This window comes from Eurosta solidaginis, chromosome 1 (genome assembly GCF_040869045.1).
Source record: "Eurosta solidaginis isolate ZX-2024a chromosome 1, ASM4086904v1, whole genome shotgun sequence".
NCBI classification, from domain to species: Eukaryota; Metazoa; Arthropoda; class Insecta; order Diptera; family Tephritidae; genus Eurosta; species Eurosta solidaginis.
Window position 1 is genome coordinate 50,148,104 of NC_090319.1, and position 27,667 is coordinate 50,175,770.

At 40.7% G+C, this 27,667-nt stretch overlaps 1 protein-coding gene across 2 annotated transcripts in view; it reads right to left on the minus strand.

Moving 5' to 3' along the window:
- Nucleotides 1–27,667, minus strand: part of LOC137253077 (uncharacterized) — a 225,783-nt gene that overhangs the window by 46,581 nt on the left and 151,535 nt on the right. For both annotated transcript variants that reach the window (XM_067789413.1, XM_067789421.1), the window contains exon 2: nt 19,027–19,845. In XM_067789413.1, the coding sequence (XP_067645514.1) occupies nt 19,027–19,087 (61 nt within the window). In that variant the 5' untranslated portion in view covers nt 19,088–19,845. The remainder of the gene's footprint in view (nt 1–19,026; nt 19,846–27,667) is intronic.

Here is a 27,667-nt window from a genome sequence, read left to right on the forward strand (position 1 = left end):
CCTCGGGGGTTACTGTCGGCTTCACAACATGCGTACTGCAAGGGCAGATCGACGGAAACGGCTCTCCATTCGATTGTAAAGCAAATAGAGGGGTCCCTAGAACACAAAGAGTATGCTCTGGGTGCCTTTCTAGACATCGAGGGAGCTTTTAACAATGTCTTACCGGGGTCAATCGAAAGAGCTCTGGTGGGTTTAGGAGTCGAGGCGGCTCTGGTTGAATTTATTAGCAAACTTCGATGCGGCAGAATTGTCGCAGCGGAGTGGGGAGGGGCCATAACTAAGAGGAAGGTGTGCAGGGGCACGCCACAGGGGGGTGTCCTATCTCCTCTCCTCTGGGTTGTGGTAGTCAACGAGCTTCTTGTGGAGCTGGAAGCCAATGGTTGTCGGGTGGTAGCCTATGCAGATGATCTCGCTATCCTAGTCAGAGGCAAATTTCTGGGCGCCCTGCGCGATGTTCTTCAGGGCTACCTGGATACTGTGGCTAGGTGGGCTGATTCATGTGGGCTGGCGGTCAACCCGGGAAAAACGGAATTGGTCCTTTTCACAAGAAGATATAAGGTGCCCGATTTCAGAACTCCCTCGATTGGAGGGGTACCGTTGGTACTTTCTGATAGGGTTAAATATTTGGGGATTGTTTTGGACAAGAAACTGTCCTGGAGACCCAATGTGGAAGATCGGGCCAGGAAGGCCGCCATTGCCTTGTACTGCTGCAGAGGAGCTATCGGAAAGAGATGGGGACTCTCGCCAAGAATAGTACACTGGCTTTATGAGATGGTGGTCAAACCGATTCTGCTATATGGGGTGCTGGTCTGGTGGAAAGCACTGGACACGGCGAGCACCTCCAAAATGTTAGTGTCAGTGCAACGGACGGCGCTGATCGGTATCAGTGGCGCTCTCAGAACAACGCCTACCTAGTAGATATTGCGGGAAAGGCGGCCGCGGCAAGGTCGTTGGTCAGGCTTCGTGATATGGGATATAGACTTTCTGACCGCGGACACTCTAGCCTTCTTACCAGTTTCGACTTCATCCCGGACAGAACGGACTACTGTATGCCGATAACAGCTCCCTATACAACCTTCACCCCAGTTATTCCAGAGAGAGAGGATTGGGGAAGAGGAATTATCTGGGGCATGGGACCGGTTAACTTGTTCACGGATGGGTCAAAGCTGGATGGAAAGGTTGGTGGGGGGGTCTTTTGTCAAGAGCTAAATTTAAACCGCAAGTTTAAGTTGGCTGATCACTGCAGTGTATTTCAAGCGGAAATTGCTGCGATTAAGGATGCGGTGGATGGAATGCTATCCAGTGCTACCACGGTTAGGGAATTTAACATCTACTCTGATAGCCAATCGGCTATCAAGGCCTTGAGCTCAACTACAGTGCGATCGAGGGTGGTCTGGGAGTGCCTGACCTCGCTTGCGATTGCATCGAATTATTTTACAATTAAGATTATCTGGGTCCCGGGCCATAGTGATATCCCGGGTAACTGTCAAGCGGATCTCTTAGCCCGCATCGGTACAACTGAACCGGATGAAGATGGCTGTAGGGACTTCGGGATCCCGCTGGCCACCTGTGGATTGCTCCTCCATAGCTGGGCCTCGAATCAGCTCAGCAAACGTTGGGCGGATACCACGTCTTGCAGGGTAGCAAGATCTTTCTGGCCGAAAGTGGATGGCAGGAAGTCTGCTGAAATAATTGGGTTCACTAAGGCTCACCTATCATGGTCATTGGGGTTTTGACAGGGCACTGTCCCATGGGTATCCATGCGGTACGTCTCAATATACTGGAAACTCCATCCTGCTGCAGCTGTATGGAGGATGATGAGGTGGAATCACCAAATCACTTTATGCTTGATTGTCCAGCTTTTGCCAGAATTAGGCGAAAGTACTTCGGTCGCGACTCACTTGGATCTCCCGAGGATATATCCAAAGTTGAGATCGGTATCATTCGGAGCTTTATCGTTGCTACCCAACGATTCTCTAAGTAGCTGGATCTAGGTCACCGTTATTTTTGGTGTATGTGGTATCACAACGGACCTTCGTGTTGTCCAAGTGAGCTATCCTTATCAGGGCAGCTACCACCTAACCTATCCTATCCTTATGCTCACGATGAGCATACTAGCTAGACAGTGCCTTCGGACGTCTTATGCTTATAAGTTACGCCTCATCAGTAACAGCAGAAGTAGGAATTGCTAAAACCGTTGATCACGTTCTGCGCTCGTGTCCTGAGCTCGCGTGGTTAAGGGCTCAGCTCTTAGAGGCGGCAGAGTTGCCAGATCTCGAGGCACCAATTTAGCTGGATCCTAGAAAACTTTTGGAATTTGCCAAGAGAACGGAGTTATTCTATTACACACGTCCTGGTACCTAACTGAGGTTTTCCGTTTGTTCGTCAAAAAATTCTGTATATATGACGGTTTTATTGTCCGGCCAATTTAGCCCAACCTAACCTACATATGTTGAAAAGGTTGCCGACGTTAATACGCAATAACTAAGGAATTGAAAAAATTTAAACGAAAACATCGAATCGTAAAGTAGTATAAATTTCTCTTAACTGCAAATGAGTGCAAGAAAAAGGACAAACAAAAGATTGCATAGCTTTTGCTAAACTGCCATCTCTATTAACCCCATGAGAAATGACATTCCAGTTTTTCAATGCGATTTGTCATAATAAATAAATAATATAAAATATCACAATCCTTTGACCTCAATTTTTATTGTTTTACTAACTAAAAAAATAAAGGAAGCACAAAGCGTACACAAAGCACTAAAATTCGATAGAAAATCACTTGAGACTTTATTAATGAAGGTCAGTCAGATATATTTTTTTTTTGGTATATCTCTTACAAATGACTATGAGCACATAAAATAATCCAACCCGTATTATTGTGAGCATTAAATGAAAGCAAAAGTGCGATATATTTGGAAAAAAGAATTATATGTGTATGGGTGTATGTGTTTGTTCGAGTTTCGTGTGCGAAAGTCAAATGTCAAAGCGTAAAATATTGAAACTTTTTCACTACATTAAATTCGGTCATTGAGCAATTGCGTTTCAGAGTTTTGCTGGTATTTTATATTATTTTTAGTTTACGAGTATTGTTAACTCACCGTGGATAAAATTGTGCGACTACCCTCTAAAGAGAGCTGCATCGAACAACTCCCATTTTGGCACAACCGAGCATTAGTAACAATTAGGCACAATAGGGCTTCAATTAGCCACATGGCTTATGGCTGGCCCGTGAGGACGGAACGGCCAAACTGAAGAACCCTATCAGAAACCAGGACCTAAAAAAATAAATAAAATAACTCCACCCTCTTGAAAAATACTAGAAACTTTCAAGACCCACGCCGATGACTGCACAATAATGGCCACATGCCCAGCTATCTCTCTGATCTCTCCAGTTTTTTCGCCTCGCGAAATCTGACATTGTCACCACCTAAATCACTAGCGACCTTATTTACAACATGGACACGTCAAATGTCGACCATATTCGACATCCACGTCGATGGCATTACGCTGCCGACTGTCTTACATAAAGATCTTGGATGTGAAGTTCGATCAGTATATATATTTTGGCGAGCATGCAATCGCAATTGTACCTAAAATTCAGAGGCGTAATAAAATCCTCAAATCTCTTGCCAGCAGCACTTGGGGTAAAGACAAAGAAATGCTCATTACCACTTATAAAGCAATTGACTGGCCGATTGCATGCTACGCGTCACCGATATGGTCGCTACTCACCGGAAGAAAACACAGGCCTGCAAAAATACCGCCCTCAGAACCGCTACGGGCTGTCGTCTTATGTACCCAGAACACCATCAACATAATGAGGCGAGAATACTCCTCATTAGGGAGAGAAATGAAATCCTGAACAAAAAGTTTCTGTTGAATACCCAGAAACCTGGGCATCCCAACAGCCATCTGATTGATGAGACCATACCGCCCAGGTAAGCATTATGAGGAAATACGGCACCTGAGAATACAGCCGTATGAAGAAAAAAGTACAAGCAGGCCCTCCGTAATATCCAAAAATAGGCGTCGGACCTCGATATGTGTACTGTAACAGGTTAAACTCTTACCTATCCAGAATCAACCGCGATATACAAAATGTATGTCCTGCTAGTAATGTGTCCCCACACGATACCAACCATCACTTCAATTATAATGTGGAACCAACACCTCTAATACCCATCTCACTATGGTCCACCCTGAACAAGAACTTATTCTACTTGCTGCTTCTTAATCTGATAGCTGTGCCACTATCTGCTATCACTGACTAGCCGTAACTTAAAATCATATAACGTCAGAAGGCAGTGTCCAGCTATAACACCCATCTAATTGGTGCATCTACAGATCAAACTTCGAGGAATGCACCCCTTTAGCTAGCTCATCCGCTTTTTCATTCCCATCTATTCTCATTTGCACAGCGACTAAATAAATATCTTTATTATTCCCTATCCCGATACTTTCTAGGGATTGCTTACACTCTAACACACTTCTAGATGTTGTGCTGTGAGAGATAATAGCCTTAATTGCTGTTTGGCCGTCAATGTAAAAATTGACGAGGCTGCAGTTTAAGCTAGTTTCCTCCAGTGTTTCTATGCTTTAATCAACGTGGATACATACATAGGCCAGCATCAAGAGGCCCGTTGTTCTACCAAAAAAGACACAATTAACTCTCCTCTTTGAACCTAATAAAGACTAACAAGTCCTTGATGGCTTACTCCACAACCTGATGTAGATTAATCAGAAAAAAAGCTTCCAGGTAGCGATGTTTATCACAACTTAACGCCAGGCAGTTGCACATGAGGTGATCCAACGTTTCCTTATCTTCGTCATCTCTACAACTCCTACAACATCGATCGATAATTGGGCAGTTCAGCTTTTCTGTATGCATACCAATAAGGCAGTGCCCATTTATTACTCATACAAGTGTTGAAATTTTATCCCCACTTAGGATGCAAGCGTGACGGGATCTCCAACGATCCCGTCTTGAACAGGTTTGCTTAGATGTCCAATACTCTGAGGCTTGTAGCCATCTCTCTTTGGCTTGATATTAGATGTTCTCCTTTAGCCTTTTATAATATAGGTCCTGGTTTTGATAGGATCGTTAAACAAGCTTCCAAACGACCATATTGTTGACTAGTTCAAACTATGTGAGGTCTTCATGGACCAGTCTGTTCAACCTAATCTAACGTAGCATAAGCTTGCATGTGGCAAAAGGTATACCTTAGCGTTCTTTGTCAAAAAGGAATTTGCTTTGTCGTGCGCTTCCTAGCAAGTTCGCCTGAAATACAGTTTCCCTTAATGAGTTCCGGTATACATGTGCGGTAAACATGGTTCTGTTGAGCCATTTCCTGGAGAGTTTGGTGAAAGTTTAGTGTTAGTTCAGAATTTAAAGAGTAAGAGGCTAGGGATTTGATAGCCACTTAGCTGTGGTTAAAAATAAAGATTTTTTTGGCGATAGAGTGTTTTCCTACCCAAACCGCAGCTTCCATGAACGGTAATGCTTTTGCTTGAAGACAATACAATGATAATAGTAATCTGAAGGAGAGTTAACGGTCTCGCTCTTTTACATATACCCCTCCTCCAACTTTACCATTTGACTTTGAACCGTCGGTGTATGAGGAAATGTTGCCGTCAGCGGCGAAGCACAGATGCGACTCCACCAATTCAACTCTGCTGGGAATGTTTACGATAAAGTGGCTTTTCGCAAATGTTTTGGTTCCGCATCGGTCTGTTCTTGGAGAAAGAAAATTATAATTGTTTAGTATGCTACAGTGTCCTATGGTTTTAGTACTCCAACTAAACGACTCTCTGAAACGCAGGGCTGATGTTGAATCCCATATTTCAACTACCAGATGCAACGGCCCCTAGGCTCAGAATCTCAGGAAACTTTCAGGCGCCCATTGGGTTCCAAATACTGACCCTGAATCAAAGGTTTGGTTCAGGAATGTATCGAAATTTGATGACGGAAAAATTATACCTGATATCTATTGGCCGAATATATGGGTCGTTATCAATAAGATGCTATTCCACAATTTTTCAGGCAGAAATCCATGCAATAGGAGTTTTGGTAGGGAATGTCTACAGAGAGGCTTATCCTCGAGGAGTATCTTCATTAAATCAGACAGCCAGGCGTCCTTCAAGTCTTACACAACTACTTCTAAGCTAGCAGATGAATGCAGTGAAGCCCTGATCTGGGAGCCAAAAGGAAGGGTTTGGCTAAGATGGGTTCCCAGGAAGCAGAGATATCTGAACTCTATGACATACTAGGGGAAACCATAAGTATCTGTGGAATAAAGCAGCTAAGACCACATTGCATTGACTTCGCAGCGCAATGATAGACCACATTGTTTATACTACCAGCAATGAGAGTATCAGCCAAACTCAGAAATCTAAGCACAGAGGACCAATGAACTCTCACTGAATACTATACGGGACACTGTAGTCTACGATATCATCTAAGTAAGGTAAATCTATCCGATATACACATCTGTTAGTTTTGTGAACTGGAGGATTAATGGTCGGTTCACCTTCTTCGCGAATACGTGGTTCTGGCAAGACAGAGACTCTCCCATCTAAATGTCGCGCCTCTTAATCTGATATGGAGTAAAAAGCCTAAAGAAGTACTTACACCAAAAGCCCCCACAGTAATAGGCTGAAAGGTCAAGCACAATAGATCTAGATAAAGGTCGCGGCCCGTCAGACCTAACAATAATAATGCTCATCATAATAGATCTATGCACTTTTTCAGCAAATTTAGATATGACTTTTTGCAGATCCAGTACGTTCCAGTAATAAGAACCAATAATGTACAAGCCGACCATCTCGGGAACGATTTAGTATGACCACTTGAAACCTTCTATGACGTACCATCCATATGGGTATAAATAATAGTTAAAAAAACACGCTTTTATGGCTAACCGAACTAAAAAAATAGAAAAAAATTTTCAATTAAAAAGAGTTTATATAACAGTAGTAGAAGGTCAATATAAAAGCGTGTTTTTTTTAGTTTTTTTAAACTATTATTTATTTTTAATTTTTTAGTTCAAGTAATTTTGAAAGTTTTAGTCGAGAGTGATGAAACCTCGAAACGCCAGCGGTCCATGGATGAATCCAACTCCACGGCACCGAAAAGGGCCAAGGGTCGGCAGATCATTGGCATTATAGACGAGAGCAGCGAAGATTGCAGGATCCCGAAACAACAGTGGAAGTGGATCGAGGCCGCGCTCGCTACCGTGGCCGTTAAGGTTAAGAAAGACAACCCTGGTCCACCGCCATCTTACATCGATTCAGAGTGGTTCCAGGGCAATGTCAAGCTAATTGCCTGTGACGACGCCCGGTCGGTAAACCTCTATAGGGCCGCCGTCACGCTGATAGGGGTGGTATATCCGGGCGCGCGCCTCAAGGTAGTGGAGGCGCGTGATATCCCCTCAACCAAGGGCTATAGCCTGGGTTCCAGTGACGCCAACGGACCCAGCTGACATCCTGGAGCTGCTCCAGGATTACGGCCAAAGGCCGGATGGGTACCGGACGGATACACACTTCCCAGCAAGCGCGGGCATGTCTTCAAATATTGTTAGCGGAGGGTCACCTAATGATCTGCTAATAAGTGAAATCACAGATGATAAAAGGATTGATTGGGCTTTACAGACCTTCAAGCCCTATAAATCGCCAGGCCGGATGGAATTTTTCCGGCTCAGCTACAGTATACTGCCGAACTTATAAGGCCCTGGATAAAAGGGATGTTTATAGGTTGTCTTAGGCTCAATTACGTACCAGCATCGTGGAGAGAAGTCAACGTGGTCTTTATCCCCAAGGCAGGGAAAACCTCTCACTCTAAACCCAATGATTATAGGCCTATAAGCTTATCTTCTTTACTGCTAAAAGCAATCGAAAGACTCCTAGAGGACTACATCAGGAGGAGGATTGAGCCATCGCTTCTTTCGCAAGCTCAACATGCCTATACTAAGGGTAGGTCAACTGACACGGCCTTGCACTCAGTGGTATCCGTTATCGAAAGGTCACTTGACCTCAAGGAATACACACTGGTGGCATTTCTAGATATAGCGGGTTCCTTCAACAACGTTCTCCTGAGGCCATCACCTCGGCGCTGACCGATCTGGGTGCCTCGTGGAGTTTATATACAATCTGCTTACGCGTAGGCATATTAAAACTGAGCTAGGTGGATGTGTGATCCGCAGACCGGTCGGCAGAGGCACTCCGCAGGGCAGCGTTCTCTCTCCGCTACTTTGGGTGGTTACCGTCAACCAACTACTACGCCTCATGGAGGCAGAAGGTCACCAAGTGATCGCGTATGCAGATGACATCTGCGTCACCATGAGGGGGAAATTTCCGCAATCTCTTTGCAACCTAATGGAAGGGGCACTATCCAAAATTTCGCACTGAGCCATAGCCACAGGTTTGGAAGTCAACCCGGATAAAACCGAGCTTGTCCTCTTCACAAGGAGGTACAAAGTACCAAAATATACACAGCCAAGAATTGGGGGTACGTTCTTAGCGTTTAGCGATCAAGTAAAGTATTTGGGAGTCATTCTGCATAGGAAGCTATTATGGAGTGACCATATAGTGAAGCGATCCAAGAAGGCAGCAACAGATCTGTTCACCTGCAAGAGCGCAATTAACACCTTCTGGGGATTCTCTCCTAAGGTAACCTACTGGATTTACACAACCATTGTGCGGCCGATTCTTCTTTATGGTGCCTTGGTCTGGTGGCCTGCACTAGCTAAAAGTACCTAACTTAAAATGCTTGAAAAGGTGCAGCGGAGTTTGGAGTTCTGCACTACCGGGGCTCTCGCCTCCACTCCAGATTCCGTTACATACATACATGGATATATAAATACATAGATAGATACGGGCCAAGCTAATAAAAGCGTGCTAAAAAGAGCTCAAGTATGCTCTTTCGTAGATGTGCCGTGCATCCACTTCTAACATTAATAAAGGAATGCGTTTTTCGCATTATGTGCAAGGTTTCCAATCTATGACCATTTGGGGTGGTCATAAGTTCAATTGAACTTATGTCTGTTAACTTTATGTCACCCCACCATCACATTATTGCATTATTATCGAGCCTTGATACGTGTGCAAAGTCTCAATCAAACTTATGGACATTCAAAGTGGTAATAAGGCCAATTGACCTTATGGCCGTTGACCTTATGTCACCACACCATCATATTAATGCATTGTCATTGAGCCTTGATACGTGTGCAAAGTTTCAATCAAACTTATGGCCATTCAAAGTGGTAATAAGGCCAATTGACCTTATGGCCGTTGACCTTATGTCGCCACACCATCACATTAATGCATTGGCATCGAGCCTAGATACGTGTGCAAAGTTTTAATCAAACCTATGTCACCACACCATAACATTAATGCATTTTCATCGGTCCTTGATACGTATGCAAAGTTTCAAATTAATCAGACTTCTAGAAACCGGTGAAAATTAAGCTCAGAGATTCCTTTACATACATACAGGCCAAGCTATTAAAAGCGTGTTAATAAAGGGAGTACATTCGCTCTCTTTTTAGGACATCCTCAATAGGTCAATAGTGCACTAGTCACATGACCCCTGGAACTAGTCTGGACGTATAACAAACTAATCTCAATTTTTGCTGGGTAGCTATGTGCATATCGGCCATTTTAATAAATGCAAGGACAATGAGATTTCGGCGTTGATAGTCACACTTTTATGTTTTGGTATTTTTCTTTTGCTTTTGCTCAAAAGTTGTATGTTTAAATTTTTCTTGTGTGTTTAGTTCATGCATGCCTTAAGCAGTGTGCGGAATTCTGCCGCCAAAGTCATCCTTCTTTGGAAGCTACTACATTCAAAAAGAATTTTTTGGCTATGGGTTTTTACACATATTATGCTTTTTTAGTGAGACTCGTAGCCCTGGTTTTGACTTCTTTCGGCACTGGATTTAAAGGAAGTCGTCTTAATGGGTAGAACAAAATTTCTCAAATGACTACAGCTATCGGTTCAGCGGCATTAACACCTTTATCTTTACATATATGTTATAAAGCAACATTACAACAAACTCTTGCAGCACAGAGGACTTTAAATGGCATGGTAATATACTATATGGGGGGTCTAAGCCAGAAAAGACTTTCCGAATTTTCAGTGCTCCGAAGACAATTCGTAACAAGAATCGAGTGATCTCAAAACTCGCTGCCTTGATGAAACATTTTGGTCAGCTGAGAGGTTTATTTAACCCAGATCTTCGATAAGGCAGGCGGAGTACTTCTTCTGCAGATTTGTTTAGAAAGAAGCTAGCTGCTTTCCTATTCAAACATTGTTATAAGTACCTTGAGGCCTCGCAACTATACCGTTTGGTGCACAGAAAGCTAGTTGCTGTAATCTCATATTCCTCAATTTCGCTCAGGAAATAGTTCACCAGTGGTTTTTGGGGAGTACTATCGATGTTGATGGTCCTTTTCCGGATATAGATCCGGTTGCGATACACAACCTCTTGAATCAGTTTGATATTTTAGTCGCCTTTTACGACAGACATACCTACCTCGGGTATATTTAAAGCCCCTTAAACCACCGGCAGTTTTAGCGAGCATCTCACTTCTCTTATGTCCATTTCGAAACCTGTCCTGGCTATCTCCTCTGAAAACTCATTCTCTTTTATATTGAAGAGACCCAGCAGGGAAGGATTTTATGGTCCCTTACGGACGCCAGCGTCGCTCGATACATACATCCGCACGATATTCGACTTTATCACTCTCGATTCGTTTGCCTTTAGGGTGACCAGGATGTCGGCAAAGATCATTACATTGGTTTCGCATACCGTAGTGTCTTGGAGCAGTCAGACTGTTCTCTCAATGGCATAGATCTCCGCCTAGAAGACACTACACGAGTCAGGAGTCGATACGATTGAGTAAAGGCCAGCTCCTTTTCCTTTTCCATTTTCAAGCCGTATGTGTAGACGCCAGTGCCCCTACCACTGTGTAGGCCTTCGTCCCAATTCGCATTCGAAAGATATAAATAAATAAATAAAAAAATATCGTATATTCTGCACTTGGAGGTCAACAGCCACCGTGACATGATCGGTGCCGGCCGTTAGGTCAGTTATGATTCCGTTTAGTCGTTCCCTTGCCAAGTTATCTAGTATCGTCTCGTGCCCTTATTTGGTTGAAGCTAAATAATTAAATAACCCACTTGACTTTTCCAAACAATAAGAGAGAATGAAAGATTTTTAGTACACCAATTTGTCATAAATATATATTAGTCTAGGACAGCCACTGTTACTACTTACGTACCTAATTTTTGCTGCCAACTATGTCATTTATTACACTTTAAAACACTGAAGCTTAAGCATAAGTGTAAACACGAAAGTTTGTCCCACAAGCCCCAGGCAATACACATTAAAGAACAATAAACTTTTCTAACATAAAATATTTTTTAGGAGGAAGCTAAAAATTGACCGAAGTTAAACAAAAAACCGAAATTCGGTTGTTTTCTAGTGCACCGTCAAATTATTGTTGTTGTTGTAAATGTTTTTTTTTTTTTTTATGTAAATGTTACTGTAAGCTTATCGTTGAATTTGGCTGCTTTAATGCGCTTAAATCCTGCTGAGGTTCGTTGAAAATTTAGAGGCTACAACATCAGTATAAACATATGTGTATGTATTGTATGTATGTATGTGCAATGTACACAAATACATAAAGGGCGGCACGAAATTTGTTTAACTAGTACAACTACTACAGTAACGAGGCAAAGGTGGAGGAACAGTTGCAAGACCTGTTTGAACTGATTTTTGATGGTAAGGCGGAGGTGGCGTGTAGCATGGTTGCAAGCCCCTGCTAGTTCGTCGAATGGGATGTGGTTTTGCTCACCTAGCTTACTCGCAGTTACGTTTACAAAAAAGCCCAAAACAACCTAGAAAAAGTAGTAGATGCCGAAGAAGGAAAGAAGGCCCATCCACAGTTAAGGGGATACTACCCACCCATTTCAACGAAACCTGCGCAAAGCCATGGACACTGTCCCCTAGCTTGACTCCGTCTGTCTAAAGCTCTAAAACACCATTAACACCACGTCCGCTCTTCCTGTCGAGAACAACGCCGACACATATGCATTTGCTATGGTTTTTGCACACGCACACAGCCACAAATGTGGACCCCCTTCCACTTATGTTGCGCAACACGCATGAATACCAGGTTGAGATACATTTTGACGAAAACAGTATAGTAAACAAGTAAGGAAGGCTAAGTTCGGGTGTAACCGAACATAACATACTCAGTTGAGAGCTATGGAGACAAAATAAGGAAAATCAATCTGGGGTAACCCTGGAATGTGGTTGTATAACATGTGTATCAAATGAAAGGTATTAAAGAGTATTTTAAGAGAGAGTAGGCCATAGTTCTATGGATGAACGCCATTTAGGGATATCGCCATAAAGGTAGACCAGGGCTGACTCTAGAATTTGTTTGTACGATATGGGTATCAAATGAAAGGTGTTACTGAGCATTTTAAGAGGGAGTGGGCCTTAGGTCTATCGGTGGACGCCTTTTCGAGATGTCCCCATTAAGGTGGACCAGGGGTGATTCTATAATGTGTTTGTACGATATGGGTATCAAATGAAAGCTGTTAATGAGTATTTTGAAAAGGAGTGATCCTTAGTTCCATAGGTGGACGCCGTTTCGAGATATCGCCATAAAGGTGGACCAGGGGTGTCTCTAGAATGTGTTTGTACGATATGGGAATCAAATGAAAGGTGTTACTGAGCATTTTAAGAGGGAGTGGGCATTAGGTCTATAGGTGGACGCCTTTTCGAGATATCGCCATTAGGGTGGGCCAGGGGTGACTCTAGAATGTTTGTACGGTATGGGTATCAAACGAAAGGTGTTACTGAGCATTTTAAGAGGGAGTGGGCATGAGGTCTATAGGTGGACGCCTTTTCGAGATATCGTCATTAGGGTGGGCCAGGGGTGACTCTAGAATGTGTTTGTACGATATGTGCATCAAACGAAAGGTGTTACTGAGCATTTTAAGAGTGAGTGGGCATTAGGTCTATAGGTGGACGCCCTTTCGAGATATCGCCATTAGGGTGGGCCAGGGGTGACTCTAGAATGTTTGTACGATATGGGTATCAAACGAAAGGTGTTACTGAGCATTTTAAGAGGGAGTGGGCATTAGGTCTATAGGTGGACGCCTTTTCGAGATATCGCCATTAGGGTGGGCCAGGGGTGACTCTAGAATGTGTTTGTACGATATGGGTATCAAATGAAAGGTGGTAAGGAGTATTTTAAAAGGGAGTAATCCTTAGTTCTATAGGTGGACGCCTTTTCGAGATATCGCCATAAAGGTGGACCAAGGGTGACTCTAGAATGTTTGTACGATATGGGTATCAAACGAAAGGTGTTACTGAGCATTTTAAGAGGGAGTGGGCATTAGGTCTATAGGTGGACGCCTTTTCGAGATATCGCCATTAGGGTGGGCCAGGGTGACTCTAGAATGTGTTTGTACGATATGGGTATCAAATGAAAGGTGGTAAAGAGTATTTTAAAAGGGAGTAACCCTTAGTTCTATAGGTGGACGCCTTTTCGAGATATCGCCATAAAGCTGGACCAAGGGTGACTCTAGAATGTTTGTACGGTATGGGTATCAAACGAAAGGTGTTACTGAGCATTTTAAGAGGGAGCGGGCATTAGGTCTATAGGTGGACGCCTTTTCGAGAAATCGCCATTAGGGTGGGCCAGGGTGACTCTAGAATGTGTTTGTACGATATGGGTATCAAATGAAAGGTGGTAATGAGTATTTTAAAAGGGAGTAATCCTTAGTTCTATAGGTGGACGCCTTTTCGAGATATCGCCATTAGGGTGGGCCAGGTGTGACTCTAGAATGTTTGTACGATATGGGTATCAAACGAAAGGTGTTATTGAGCATTTTAAGAGGGAGTGGGCATTAGGTCTATAGGTGGACGCCTTTTCGAGATATCGCCATTAGGGTGGGCCAGGGGTGACTCTAGAATGTTTGTACGATATGGGTATCAAACGAAAGGTGTTACTGAGCATTTTAAGAGGGAGTGGACATTAGGTCTATAGGTGGACGCCTTTTCGAGATATCGCCATTAGGGTGGGCCAGGGTGACTCTAGAATGTGTTTGTACGATATGGGTATCAAACGAAAGGTGTTATTGAGCATTTTAAGAGGGAGTGGACACTAGGTCTATAGGTGGACGCCTTTTCGAGATATCGCCATTAGGGTGGGCCAGGGGTGACTCTAGAATGTTTGTACGATATGGGTATCAAACGAAAGCTGTTACTGAGCATTTTAAGAGGGAGTGGGCATTAGGTCTATAGGTGGACGCCTTTTCGAGATATCGCCATTAGGGTGGGCCAGGGGTGACTCTAGAATGTTTGTACGATATGGGTATCAAACGAAAGGTGTTACTGAGCATTTTAAGAGGAAGTGGACACTAGGTCTATAGGTGGACGCCTTTTCGAGATATCGCCATTAGGGTGGGACAGGGGTGACTCTGGTATGTTTTTGTACGATATGGATATCAAATTAAAGGTATTAATGAGGGTTTTAAAAGCGAGTGGCCCTTAGATGTATATGTGAAGGCGTTCTCGCGATATCGACCAAAATGTGGACCAGGTGATCCAGAAAATCATCTGTCGGGTACTGCTAATTTATTTATACATGCAATACCACTAACAGTATTCCTGCCAAGATTCCAAGGGCTGTTGATTTCGCCTTGTAGAACTTTTTCATTTTCTTCTACTTAATATGGTAGGTGTCACACCCATTTTACAAAGTTTTTTCCAAAGTTATATTTTGCGTCAATAAACCAATCCAGTTACCATGTTTCATCACTTTTTTCGTATTTGGTATAGAATTATGGCATTTTTTTCATTTTTCGTAATTTTCGATATCGATAAAGTGGGCGTGGTTATGGTCAGATTTCGCCCATTTTTTATACCAAGAAAAAGTGAGCTCAGGTAAGTACGTGGGCTAAGTTTAGTGAAGATATATCGGATTTTGCTCAAGTTATTGTGTTAATGGCCGAGCGGAAGGACAGACGGTGGACTGTGTATAAAAACTGGGCGTGGCTTCCACCGATTTCGCCCATTTTCACAGAGAACAGTTACCGTCATAGAATCTATGCTCCTATCAAATTTGAGAAGGATTGGTAAATTTTTGTTCGACTTATGGCAATAAAAGTATTCTAGACAAACTAAATGAAAATGGGCGGAGCCACGCCCATTTTGAAATTTTCTTTTATTTTTGTATTTTGTTGCATCATATCATTACTGGAGTTGAATTTTGACTTAATTTACTTATATACAGTAAAGATATTAAATTTTTTGTTAAAATTTGAATTAAAAAAATTTTTTTTTTAAAAAGTGGGCGTGTTCTTCATCCAATTTTGCTAAATTTATTTAGCACATATAGAGTAATAGTGGTAACGTTCCTGCCAAATTTCATCATGATATCTTCAACGACTGCCAAATTTCAGCTTGCAAAACTTTTAAATTACCTTCTTGTAAAAGTGGGCGGTGCCACGCCCATTGTCCAAAATCTTACTAATTTTCTATTCTGCGTCATAACGTCAACCCATCTACCAAGTTTCGTTGCTTTATCTGTCTTTTGTAATGAGTTATCGCACTTTTTCGGTTTTTCGAAATTTTCGATATCGAAAAAGTGGGCGTGGTTATAGTCCGATATAGTTCATTTTAAATAGCGATCCGAGATGAGTGCTCAGGAACCTACGTACCAAATTTCATCAAGATACCTCAAAATTTACTCAAGTTATCGTGTTAACGGACGGACGGACGGACGGACGGACGGACGGACATGGCTCAATCAAATTTTTTTTCGATCCTGATTATTTTGATATATGGAAGTCTATATCTATCTCGATTCCTTTATATATGTACAACCAACCGTTATCCAATCAAACTTAATATACTCTGTGAGCTCTGCTCAACTGAGTATAAAAAGAAAGTTTGGTTGCCGATGACGTTGTACCTAAAAGCTAGCGTAGCAAATCCTTCTTGATACTATCCAACTAAAAAAATATACACCGAGTAATATTCATCAAAATCAGATGAGGAGGCACTGAGAGTGTTTGTGGTAAAAATTGGCGACGTCAAGCTTTACGTAGACATCAACATAGTCCATCGAATTAAAACACAGCTTCTATGATGGCTATGCTTTGTTATGCGAATGGAAGATGGAAGAAGAAAGTATTTTTATCGGAACAAACTTATGCAAGCAGATGAAAAAGGCGGTCCTAACTCCACTGAAAGAACGAAGAGGAAAGCTATGTAAATTTCTTTGACGGGACCGATTGGCGCTAGTTAACCCCCCCTTGGCATCGATTTCTTTTTCGCATTAAACCTTCTTGGCCATACCACCCTCCTACCACTATTTCCGTGAGGAAAATGGGACTGCCAGAACCTCGCTTGCTTAATATGTGTATGATACATTCATATTTGTAACAGGATTCTCCTCACGTAGGTGAGGTTGACAACTGCATTGCGGAAGCTCTGAAGATAGCTTCAGCTTTGTATTGCGCTTATGAACCCCTTGAATCCGAGTACTGCCTTTTTCTTTATTAGAATAGGGAGGGGATGTATTCCCAGTAAGGAACTAAGTGCATTAGAAGGAAACGTTCTCAACGCGCCCCTTATGCCAATACAAACTAGTCGATACAGATTGCTCAATTCTGCTATTGCTGTTATTTGCGTGGCCTACAGTCACCAAACTAAGGAAGCATTGGTGGCTGGATTTACAGCAGTATTCTGTATACCATTTTGGGAGATAGCCACCATGTGTTGCCATAGAGTCGATGCAGGCAAAGAAAGCCCTTGTTGCTGTGTTTAACGTAGCACCCACTTGAGAATTCCACGTAAGGGCTCTGTCTCGTGTTATCATGAGGTATTTTGCTTCCATTCAAAATCTGATTTTGGTGCCACCTAGGCATGCTTCTGGCATTTATAGTTTTCTTCTCCTGGTAAAAGGGCAGTTTTGTTAAGATTGATAGGCAGTTCTTTGGTATCACCCCACCTTTCTATAATACGCAGCGCTTGTTACTTGTTATTGGATATTGTTTCCTGTTGTAGTTGTTGTAGCGATAAAGACACTCCCCGAAGGTTTTGGGGAGTGTTATCGACGTTGTAGACCATTAAGATACTAGCCCTACCATCTCAAGAAGGAATTTCTATAACCACATGAGGCCTTCCAAACACCAAGATCATACCTTCCGAACCCCCGACCATCTCAATAACGATTTAGTATGACCACATGAGGCCTTATAGGCCATACTATCTTCAATCCCCTTAGATCCATGAGGACTTGACGTCGCTAGAGCATCGGCTGCTAAAGAAACAGGATTCGCCACAGTTGGGTTGGAGAAGCTATAAATTGCGCTGGCACCCCTTGAAAGGGTTACGCTACACCACCCTTCGAACCGATTTGGTATTTTGGCCGCCTCTTACGACAGGCATACTTGCCGCTGATATATTTTAAGCCATCCAACCACTGGTTGGGATTTTGTTTCCTCGCGTATCCCTGTGATGCAGAAAACTAAGTCATCTGCATAATCTTGTGTGTCAATTCCAATGGATTTCAGTAACTGAAAGAGAACATCTATGACTGGGGTCTACAAGAGAGACTAAATGCACGTCTGATAAAGCGCCTTGGCAGCCATAATTTCGACATAGTAAAAGACTTCGTTAATTTGGGAACCAGCATCAAAACTACCAACAACATCAGCTCTGAAATCCAGCTAAGAATCACTTTTGCCAATAAATGCTACTTTGGACTAGGTAGGCAATTGAAAAGTAAAGTTCTCTCTCCATAAACGAAAATCTAACTCTGCATGTCACTTATCGTACCCGTCCTGCTATATGGTGCAGAAGCATGGACCTTGACAACATCAGATGAAACGGCTCTGGGAGTGTTCAAGAGAAAAGTTCTTCCAAAAATTTATGGACCTCAACGCGTTGGGTATGGCCAGTACCGAAGAAGATTTAACGATGAGCCGTACGAGCTCTAAGCAGACATCAACACAGTCCAGCAAATTTAGACGCAGCGGCTGCGCTAGCTAGGCCATGTTATGCGAATGAAATATGACGCTACGGCCAAGAAAGTGTTTCTATCAGAACCCGCCTATGGGATCAGAGGTAGAGGGCGGCCCCACTCCGCGAAGAACCAGGTGGAAAACGATTTAAGCTCCCTTGGTGTGACCAATTGGCGTCGGTTGGCAGAAAAAATAAGCACTTGCGCGCCTTGTTGGACGGCCATAACCGTTCAGACGGTTAAGCGCCAATTAAGTAAGTAAGTAAAAATTGTTGCTTACATATGAACTTACACCCCCCTAGTGATATTCCCAGTGTAGGGCACATATCGCACTTTAAATAGGTATTAGATAAACTTCCCTTCGGACTTAGCACTTAGCACCCCCAACGGGATAGAGGGTCAGAATATACCCGCGGAATGTATGCCTGTCGTAAAAGGCGACTAAAATACCAGATTCCAGGGGCTGTGTAGCGCAATCCTTTCAGGTTGGCAGCGCAATATATAGCTTCTCCAAACCCAATTGTCAACCTCACCTATCCGCGGCGAATCCTGTTTCACTAACAGACGAGGCTCTGGCGGCCCTAAGATCCTCATGGAAAAAAGGGGGGGGGGGTGGCCTGAAGGTTTAATGTGGCTATATAAATCGTTCCCGAGATGGTCGGGTTAGCACCTTAATGGTGCTGTGTTTCCGGAGCGTACCGGATCTATGTCCGGCAAAGGACCATCACATCGATAACACTCCCCAAAAGCCTTCGGGGAGAAACCTTATCGCTCCAACAGCAACAAAAACTTAGCACAACACATCTACATAAGTTTATTTTATAATACTTCGGCATTGGCTGCATGCTGTTTTCTGTTCTTTTACTTTTTATGTGTCTACCCCCCGCTAAAATTATGTAGCATGCTTAGCTACCTACATAACTGTCCACTTGAGTGATTAGTTTGTATATTTCTTAGAATATAAATGTATTAACTTACTGCTGTAGTAGCTGTTGTCGGAATATCCGTATTTTCCAGCTGTGCGACCACCTCCAGCCATTTTTGCTATAATTTTCGTCCACCGAAAATGTAGAAAACCAGAATGATGCCGCGTTGTGTTGTTGTTAAGTGTGTACAACAAGTTAACAAGTTATTTGTTGAGTGGCAAGCTATGACTGCGATGACTTGGCTATTGTCGCATTGTATGAAGAAAGCTTAAGTCGAGTTAACGCAACGCTGTCGTGTGACGTATTGTAAGTAAATACCGTTAAATATGTATGCATGTGAACATTTACTATGAATGCGCTATATATATAGAGTTTATCGTAGTATATATGTAGGTGATGCTGCTGGCTGTTGTAAATAGTACGGTTATGTATGTATGTTGTGTATGTGAAAACTTTGCGTATTTTTGTTGTCACAAAAATTGTTGTTGTTGTTTGCTTCGATTATGTTGCTGATGTTGTGATTGACGAGTCGAGTTTGTGAACACCGCGATTAAACGTTTTCTTTTATATTTTATTTATACGCTGCTGCAATTCGATAAAGCTTTCATAGGCTTTGCGCCATCAAGCGTTGTTATTTAGCCTCTGGCATCGGGCAAACATTCCTTTCTCTGCTTTATTCCCTTTCTTGATTTGTTTTTTTCTTTCAACTTTTTGTAGTCAATCTAAGTTTGTATGTGCTTTACACTGAATCTGTCTTTCTCAATTACAGCTCAAATATCCGCACTTATACAAAAATATTGAACTAACAATCGTTTTTTTGCTTGTCCTTCAGCATTTTTTGTGGTTTTTTTAGTGCCGGATATGATTGCATCTGGAAAGAAAAATATATACAAAATATTCTTGTTTATTGTATGTTTGACTTCTTATGTGTAATAAAAAATATTTATGTATATTTTTGTAGTTTTAAAAGTGAAAAGCGTGTTGATTGGAGTTCAAATACAATTGATCGTTTATTCGATAAAACTTTCCTATTCATACACAAAATTATTTCCAAATATTTCCTATGTACTATTCTACATATTTACTCTAATACTTACAAGCTAGGTAAATAATATGGTATGTGCATAAGTTTACTGTGTAGCTAATGTAAGTACATACATACTTATATATGAATGTCGTCATTCATTCAACAACGGGGTTAATGCTTCGTATGTTGCATAAGAAGTGCATTCAAATGAAATATGATTTTTCAGTTGGCTGTCAGTTGACTGACTTCTGAATTGTGCTAAAGCGAGCTTGTTCATATGTTTGTATGTGTGTCAGAATGAGTGAATCATTAGGCATATAACAATATGCCCTTAAAGTTATGTATACCTAGTAAAGGAAATCTATTGAAAAACCAAACAATATTTAGTATGATTCAGATGCGTCAATAAGAGAGAAACAGCGGTGCTACGTGGCGTATGAGTGACATTTCCATCCATACATCAATGAAACCCCTTATACTATGTTCAAACAGAAAAATAAATTGAGGCCATTTCGATTTAAATTGAGTGGTGTTCATACAACTCTATTTAGCTTACACAATAGTAATTTGATAGCTGGTTGGCTCATCTCTACAGTAACAACATATCTTTGTTGAGACTGTCAAAACGCGCATGTTGGTATTAGGTGAATGGAATGGAATGAAAACATAAAACTTTGAAATTTTTGTGTGTTGTAAGAAAATGTGTTCAGTGTTTTGTTTTCATTTTGATTTTGCCATCTTCTTTTGACAGTCCCTACTCCAGTGAAATGAAAGACATAAAATCAGCTGATGAAATGAGCCAACCATATAGTTCAGCCATGCGTAAGTGACGTTTAAATATACTCAATAAACACACTTTACAATGTTGCATTTGCAGGTTGAAACAATTTATTACGCAATTTTTTTTAAATTGGCAATTTATTATTACAATTTATTATACGAAAAATTGCGTAATAAATTGCCCAAACAGTATAAATTGCCAATTTGGTGTGTGTTTGAACCTAGTATTATTATGCTCAATTGCTTGTTTAAAATAAAAAAGAAAACACGTCTCGATGCGAAGTAGAAGCGAATAAATTGTATGTACATACACATATAGACAAAAGTGTTCGTCATTTAACGTATGTGCTCTTTAATAATATGCCACGCTCATAAATTTATTGAAATATTTTTAATTCAAATCTTATTAGTTATTACAATGTATTAGCTTTGTTATAGTACTGAAAAGCTTTTAATCAGCGCTGCAATATTTTAAACGATTTAAATAAAATAGGCACTAAATTATGTGGACAAATTATATGGAAAATTCTTAGACTTAGCATTTGTTGACGACATATCTAAATTCTCTATAAATCGGTGTGAACCTCTTGTTTTGCCAGAAGACTTTTACCAGCCTTCTCTTGAGATAACTTACGAAATCATAAGCAATGAAGTCGGCTGCACTAACAAAACACGTTTCTCTACCAGATGCTTTGAGTTTTCCAAAACTAATTTCAAAAATTTAAATAAAGAGCTTTCTGAGATAACGTGGCCTCGATATAAAGTGGATGTAGAGGAAAACGTTTTACATTTTAATAAGATCATTTATACTTTATTTGAAAAACATGTGCCCAAACGCACATGCTCATACACTGAACCAGTGCAAGCCTGGTTTACTAAAGATTTAAAAGCTTTAAAAAATAAGAAATCACGTTTGTTCAAATTATATAAGAGAACCGGTTTACATTCTCATTATGCACATTACGCTATTTTCTGTCATAAGTATTTTGAACTTAATAAAAAGTGTTATAAAGCTTACATATGTAAAATTAAAAGAAACATTATTTGCCACCCGAAGTATTTTTATCATTTCGTTAATTCTAAACGCAGAACTAACGGGTTTCCTTCTTCCATGAAGTTTAGAAATAGCATTTCCAGCGATGATCAAGAGATTGCAAACTTCTTCGCTCAATTCTTTCACTCTAATTACTCTGCTGTGGTTGATTCATCACCTACAAATTATCCATATGAGCTTCATTCTAGTAACTCAATATATGCTCCACATTTGTTGCCTGAAGATGTTCTATTACATCTAAACCCCTAAAAGAATCCTTCAAGTACGGTCCCGATTTGATCCCAACATGTTTTCTTAAAAAATGTGCGGAATACATTTACCAGCCCTTTGCTGATCTGTTTAACCTCTCTTTAAAGAATGGCATTTTCCCGATGGCTTGGAAGTAATTTTTTCTTATCCCACTCCATAAAAAAAGAAGCAAGACGGCTATTGAAAACTATCGTGGAATAGCAAAGCTCTCCGCTATCCCTAAGCTTTTCAAAGCAATCGTTACTAATCACCTTACATTTTCGATTTCTACATTGATAGATAGTTCCCAGCATGGCTTTTGTAGAGCCAAATCAACCACAACCAATTTGCTTGAATTTACAATTCACGTCTTTAATGGGCTTAGAAACACTCAGCATACCGACGTTATATACACTGATTTCAGCAAAGCATTCGACAAAGTACGCCACTCATTAGTTGTTTATAAACTCGAATTGCTTGGTTTTCAACCCGGCCTAACTCGCTGGATCTCCTCCTATCTTTGCGGTAGAACTCAAAGAGTCATTTTTAAAAACATTTGTTCGAATGTCATCGATGTTCCCTCCGGTGTGCCTCAGGGCAGCCATCTCGGTCCTGTTCTATTTTTGATCTTTATAAAATCAAATCTAAAATTTTAGTGTATGCCGACGACGTAAAACTTTTTAAGTCATGCGCATCGGATGAAGAACGTTCTGTACTCCAGGCGGATTTAAATCGTTTAGTTACTTGGTGTAATGCGAATTTTATGCCTCTCAACATAGAAAAATGTAAATCCATGTGTTTTTCACGTGGGAACATACAGCCAGCTTCCTACACAATTAATGGCCAAACTCTGGAAAGCGTTGATGTTTTTGTCGACTTGGGAGTTACAATGAATTGCAAACTTAGTTTCAACCCTGTGGCATTAATATCCACAGTCAAAAAAGCGAGAGAAGTTTTAGCATTTGTGAAAAGATGCGCAAAGGAGTTTAGTGATCTTTACGTTACAAAAACCCTTTTTACATTATTGGTGAGGCCGATATTAGAATATGGATCGATAATTTGGAATCCGCGTTATCAAGTTCATGTGGCTAGACCAGAATCAATTCAAAAACAATTTTTACTTTTCGCCGTGAGAAATCTTCAATGGGACTCTCCGTATAGTCTTCCTCTTTACACTAATCGATTAAAACTAATAAATCTTACTACCCTTGCAAGTCGTAGAGAAATGCTAGGTGTACTATTTATGGCTAGACTTTTAAATCGATCGATTTCAAGCCCATTTCTTTTGAACGAAGTAAACTTGAATGTTACGTGCCGAGTTTCAAGGCATTATAAACCTATAATTCTTAAACAATGCAGAAGCAATTTCGAACTACACGAACCTTTTCTATGTTTGGGTGAAGATTATAACTCTCACTCGAGAATAATTGATGTTTCGGACTCGCTCTTTGCCATAAAAAAGACGGTTCTATTTTCTCTTAATAATTAAAACATTATATTTATACTTTTAATCTATTGTATTTTGTGAATCTATATTTCTCAGCTGATGAGTTTCTCTGTAGCTGAGCGGTTTTAGATCTCGGCGCTTAAGAAGCCACTGCCTCTCAAAGACTCGGTAACATCAAAAATTAGAAATAACACATAAATAAGAATTAGGATACAAAAAGAAAAAAAAAAGGTATGTATGAATTAGCCTGGTTTCATCGGGCCACTGCGCTGCCACAACGTCCGAGTAAAAAAAAAAAAAAAAAAAAGTGTTCGTCACCTTGAGTTAATTCGTAAAAATAATGAAATATACTAGTTTCTGGTTTGTCTTTCTTTGGACTTTACGGCTTGTTGAAGCCGCTTAGGCATTGATTTTACCAATTTTTTTGTAACATCAGGACCGCTTTTCCAAATTCTTCCTTTACGTCCGGTGATTTTGGGTTGCTTCATTATTTTATGTACATACATATGTATATTCAAATTTTTTGTTTAAAAACGTAGGTGAGAAAGAAATTCGTGCGAAGTTTTTACAAAAAACAGACGGAAATGTCTTCATCAACTCAGCTCGCCATGCTGATCATTTCAGTATAGTTATTGGTGGGTCTATCTCTTCTCCTTTAAGCATTTACAATTTACAGATTCGTGAAAAACTTAATATACCATTTCATTTTCATGAAAAGTATGTATAAAAACCAAATTGCCACTAGATGGGGCTACTAGGGATGCAAAACGTGACATTTTTATTTATGGGTTCATATTCACTACGTTCATAAACGGAGGAAAAATGTACTAAGTATAATTGTTATAGCATTTTTTTATATAAAAATCTTTCCCTTTTGTTGAATGAAAGTGTTCTTATTGATTCCTGGCTCAGCTTTATACAATTTTTTTACAACCTTTTTGTTATACCTTTTCTTGTTTTCGGCTTGAATTTCAGTTTCTCAACAACTTTGCCTTATTTGTATACTTCAATTTTGTACTTCTTTTAAATTTCAAACTTAAGCGTTCATTTTTATTGCGTTGAATGTATTGTTGTTCGTTTTAGCATTTGTTCCTTTCTTTATTTTCTAACTGCGTTGCTAAGTTGGAGGAAAACCATTTCTTTGACAGTCGGGTTTTGTAATTGATGGAAAGAGATTTCGTACATTAACATACATAAATAAGTTTGGTACATCAGGGTGGGCCAATATTTTTGTAGAGCACCACCGAACTGGTCAGACTAATATCAGACTATTAAGTTACAGCTAGAACTTATTGACTGATAACAAACCGGGACTAAAAATTTGAAATTAAAGATGAAGGTACTCCCCAAAGGCTTTGGCGTGTTTTATCGATGTTGATGGTCCTTTGCCGTATATAAATCCGGTACGTTCCGGTAACAAGCATCATTAAGGTGCAAGCGCAACCCTCTTCCAGGAGGCATTGGGGTCGCCACATCCTCGTCTGCTGTTGAAACAGGATTCGCCACAGTTAGGTGAGGTTGACACTTTTCAAGATCGTTAATGTATATAATTTATATCTCATGCAACCGATTGTTCAGATAAAAGATTTTTCTAAATTTCTTGCTCATTTTAACAGGTGGACGCTTGAGATTTTACCAGATGTAATATATATCCTACACAACTGATTGTTCAGATTTTATGAATATTTGAAACTTCATCACATTATTGTTCAGAGGTCCTTACTTGTTTAGTATAATTTTGCTGTTTTCGGCACTTATGCTTGAACCATTGATCTTCGCCGATTTTCCAGTATTAAGAGAAAATTGCTAACATCCTTAATACTTCTATTTAATATGGGCCTTCCGACTTCGTGCACTCTAACCTTCTTGCAAGGTTTGACAGGACGGACACTATTGTGTGCCGTTAACTGCTCCCTATGGAACCTCCACCCCAGTCGTTCCCCCCCAGAAAGGAATAGGGAATTGGGCTCATCTTTGGCAGGGGAGCAGCTAAATTGTGCACGATGGGTTGAAGTTGGACGAAAAGGTTGGTGGGCGTCTTTTGTCAAGAGCTAAATGTAAGCCGAAAGTTTAAGTTGGGTGGTCACTGTAGCGTCTTTCAAACGGAAGCTGCCACGATTAAGGATGCGGTGGATGAAACGCTATCCAGTGCTACAAAGATTAGGGAATTTAACATCTTTTCGGATAGCCAAGCGGCTATCAAGGCTTTGAGTTCACCTACAGTGCGATCGTGGGAAGTCTGGAAGTGCCTGACTTCGCTTACGATTGCATCGAACTATTTTATGTGTAACGACTATCAGTTCCCGGGCCATAGTGCAGCTGTAAAGCACATATCTAAGCCCGTATAGGTACAACTGAACCAGATGAAGATAACTGTTGTGATTTCGTTATTCTGGTGGCCACCAATGGTCAGCTCATGCATAGATTGGCCTTGAGTCAGTATAACAAGCGTTGGATCGACACCTCCTCCTGATCGGTAGCAATATTCTTCTGGCCGAAAGTGGATGATCGGAGGTCTGCCGAAATGATTAGGTACACTAAGGCTCATCTATCAATAAACAGTAAACAACACATTTTCCAATAGCAATCCATGCGGTACGTGTCAAATACTGGAAACCCTATCCTACTGCAGTTGTATGGAGGATGCTGAGGTGGAATCGTTGAGTCACTTTATGCTTGACTGCCCAGCTTTTGCCAGAGTTAGGCGAAAATATTTCGGTCGCCAATCACTTGGATCTCCAGAAGATTTATCCTAAGTTGACAACGGTCTTTTTCGAAGCTATAGTAATCTACGCAACGACTCTCTATGTAGCTATCAAATATATAAGTATAACAACCTTCATGCTGTCCAAGTGAGCTTTTCCTACTAGAGCAGCTACCACCTAAACTAACCTAACGCGTTGTAGATTCCTTTGAAGCTTTCTGCGCGGAATTATTAAATTAAATTAACATTTGACGACTTTGTTCTTTAAGCTGTATAGGTTGTATATTCTAAGCAGTAAGGTTCTGCTACTTAAGATAATCTTAAATGGTTGACAGCTATTTGAAAAAAAAAAAAACAAACCAAAACAGAAACTCCCTATGGTACATATACATATTTTTGAAAAACAAAATGTCTGTTTTTTTCATAAGTACGCCTTTTTTGGCATGCTTTTTGTGCAGCAACAACGTTCATTGTGAAACATATTCTTCTTTTTTCCCCAAGCCACTTATTAATGATGTCGTTAAGTGGTAATTTCGTGGCTTTCATAGATTAAAAACCATAAAGTCGGATGTATATACATAAATGTGTTTATTATGCATGAGTCATTGGTTAAGTTAGTTAATGACTTCAAATAATTCACTATTCTTAATTAAACTAATACTATCTGTCTGCTTTTTATACCCAGCTGTACTTGTACACAGGGTATTATAACTTTGATTGGATAACGGTTGGTTGTACAGGTATAAAGGAATCGAAATAGATAGATATCTTAATATATTAAAAAAACGAGTCACAACATTTTCGGCCGCGATGGACTCCTAAACTACTAAATCGATTTTGAATTTGTTTTGCACCCCGTGTGTAGTTTGATCTAACTTGAGAATTAGGATAGGTTATATCTCAGTTTATAGTCGCAATATTATTTGATTGCAAATTTTTTATTTGTTTATACGTAATAATAAAATGTTTCGTATACCCACATCATATTTTCAGGTGGTGCGGATATACTTCCGTGTAATTGCATGGTGTTTAATTAAACAACCCGCTTATCGATAAAAAATATTATAGCGAATGATATCAAGTATATCACATCACCAGGCCCGCCGAGAGGGTGGGGGGAGGGGGGGTTTCTGCGGGGGCTCGCGATTTAGAGGTAATATGACATTTTTTTTAATTCAGGAGAGTCTTTAGTTGTGTAGAGTGTAATTTTCATACCCTGGGTGACTAGGGTCTCGAGATAGAGGCCAAAACGTGGGCCAGTGAATGCCTAGACAGTGTTTATACAATATGGATATCAAATGAAAGCTGTTGATGAGTGCTTTAGTACAGAGTAATATATTATTCAGAGACGGACTGGGACTGGGATTAGGACTAGGACTGGGACTGAGACTTGGAGTGGGACTGGGACTGAGACTCGGAGTGGGACTGGGACTGTGGGACTGGAAGAAAATAC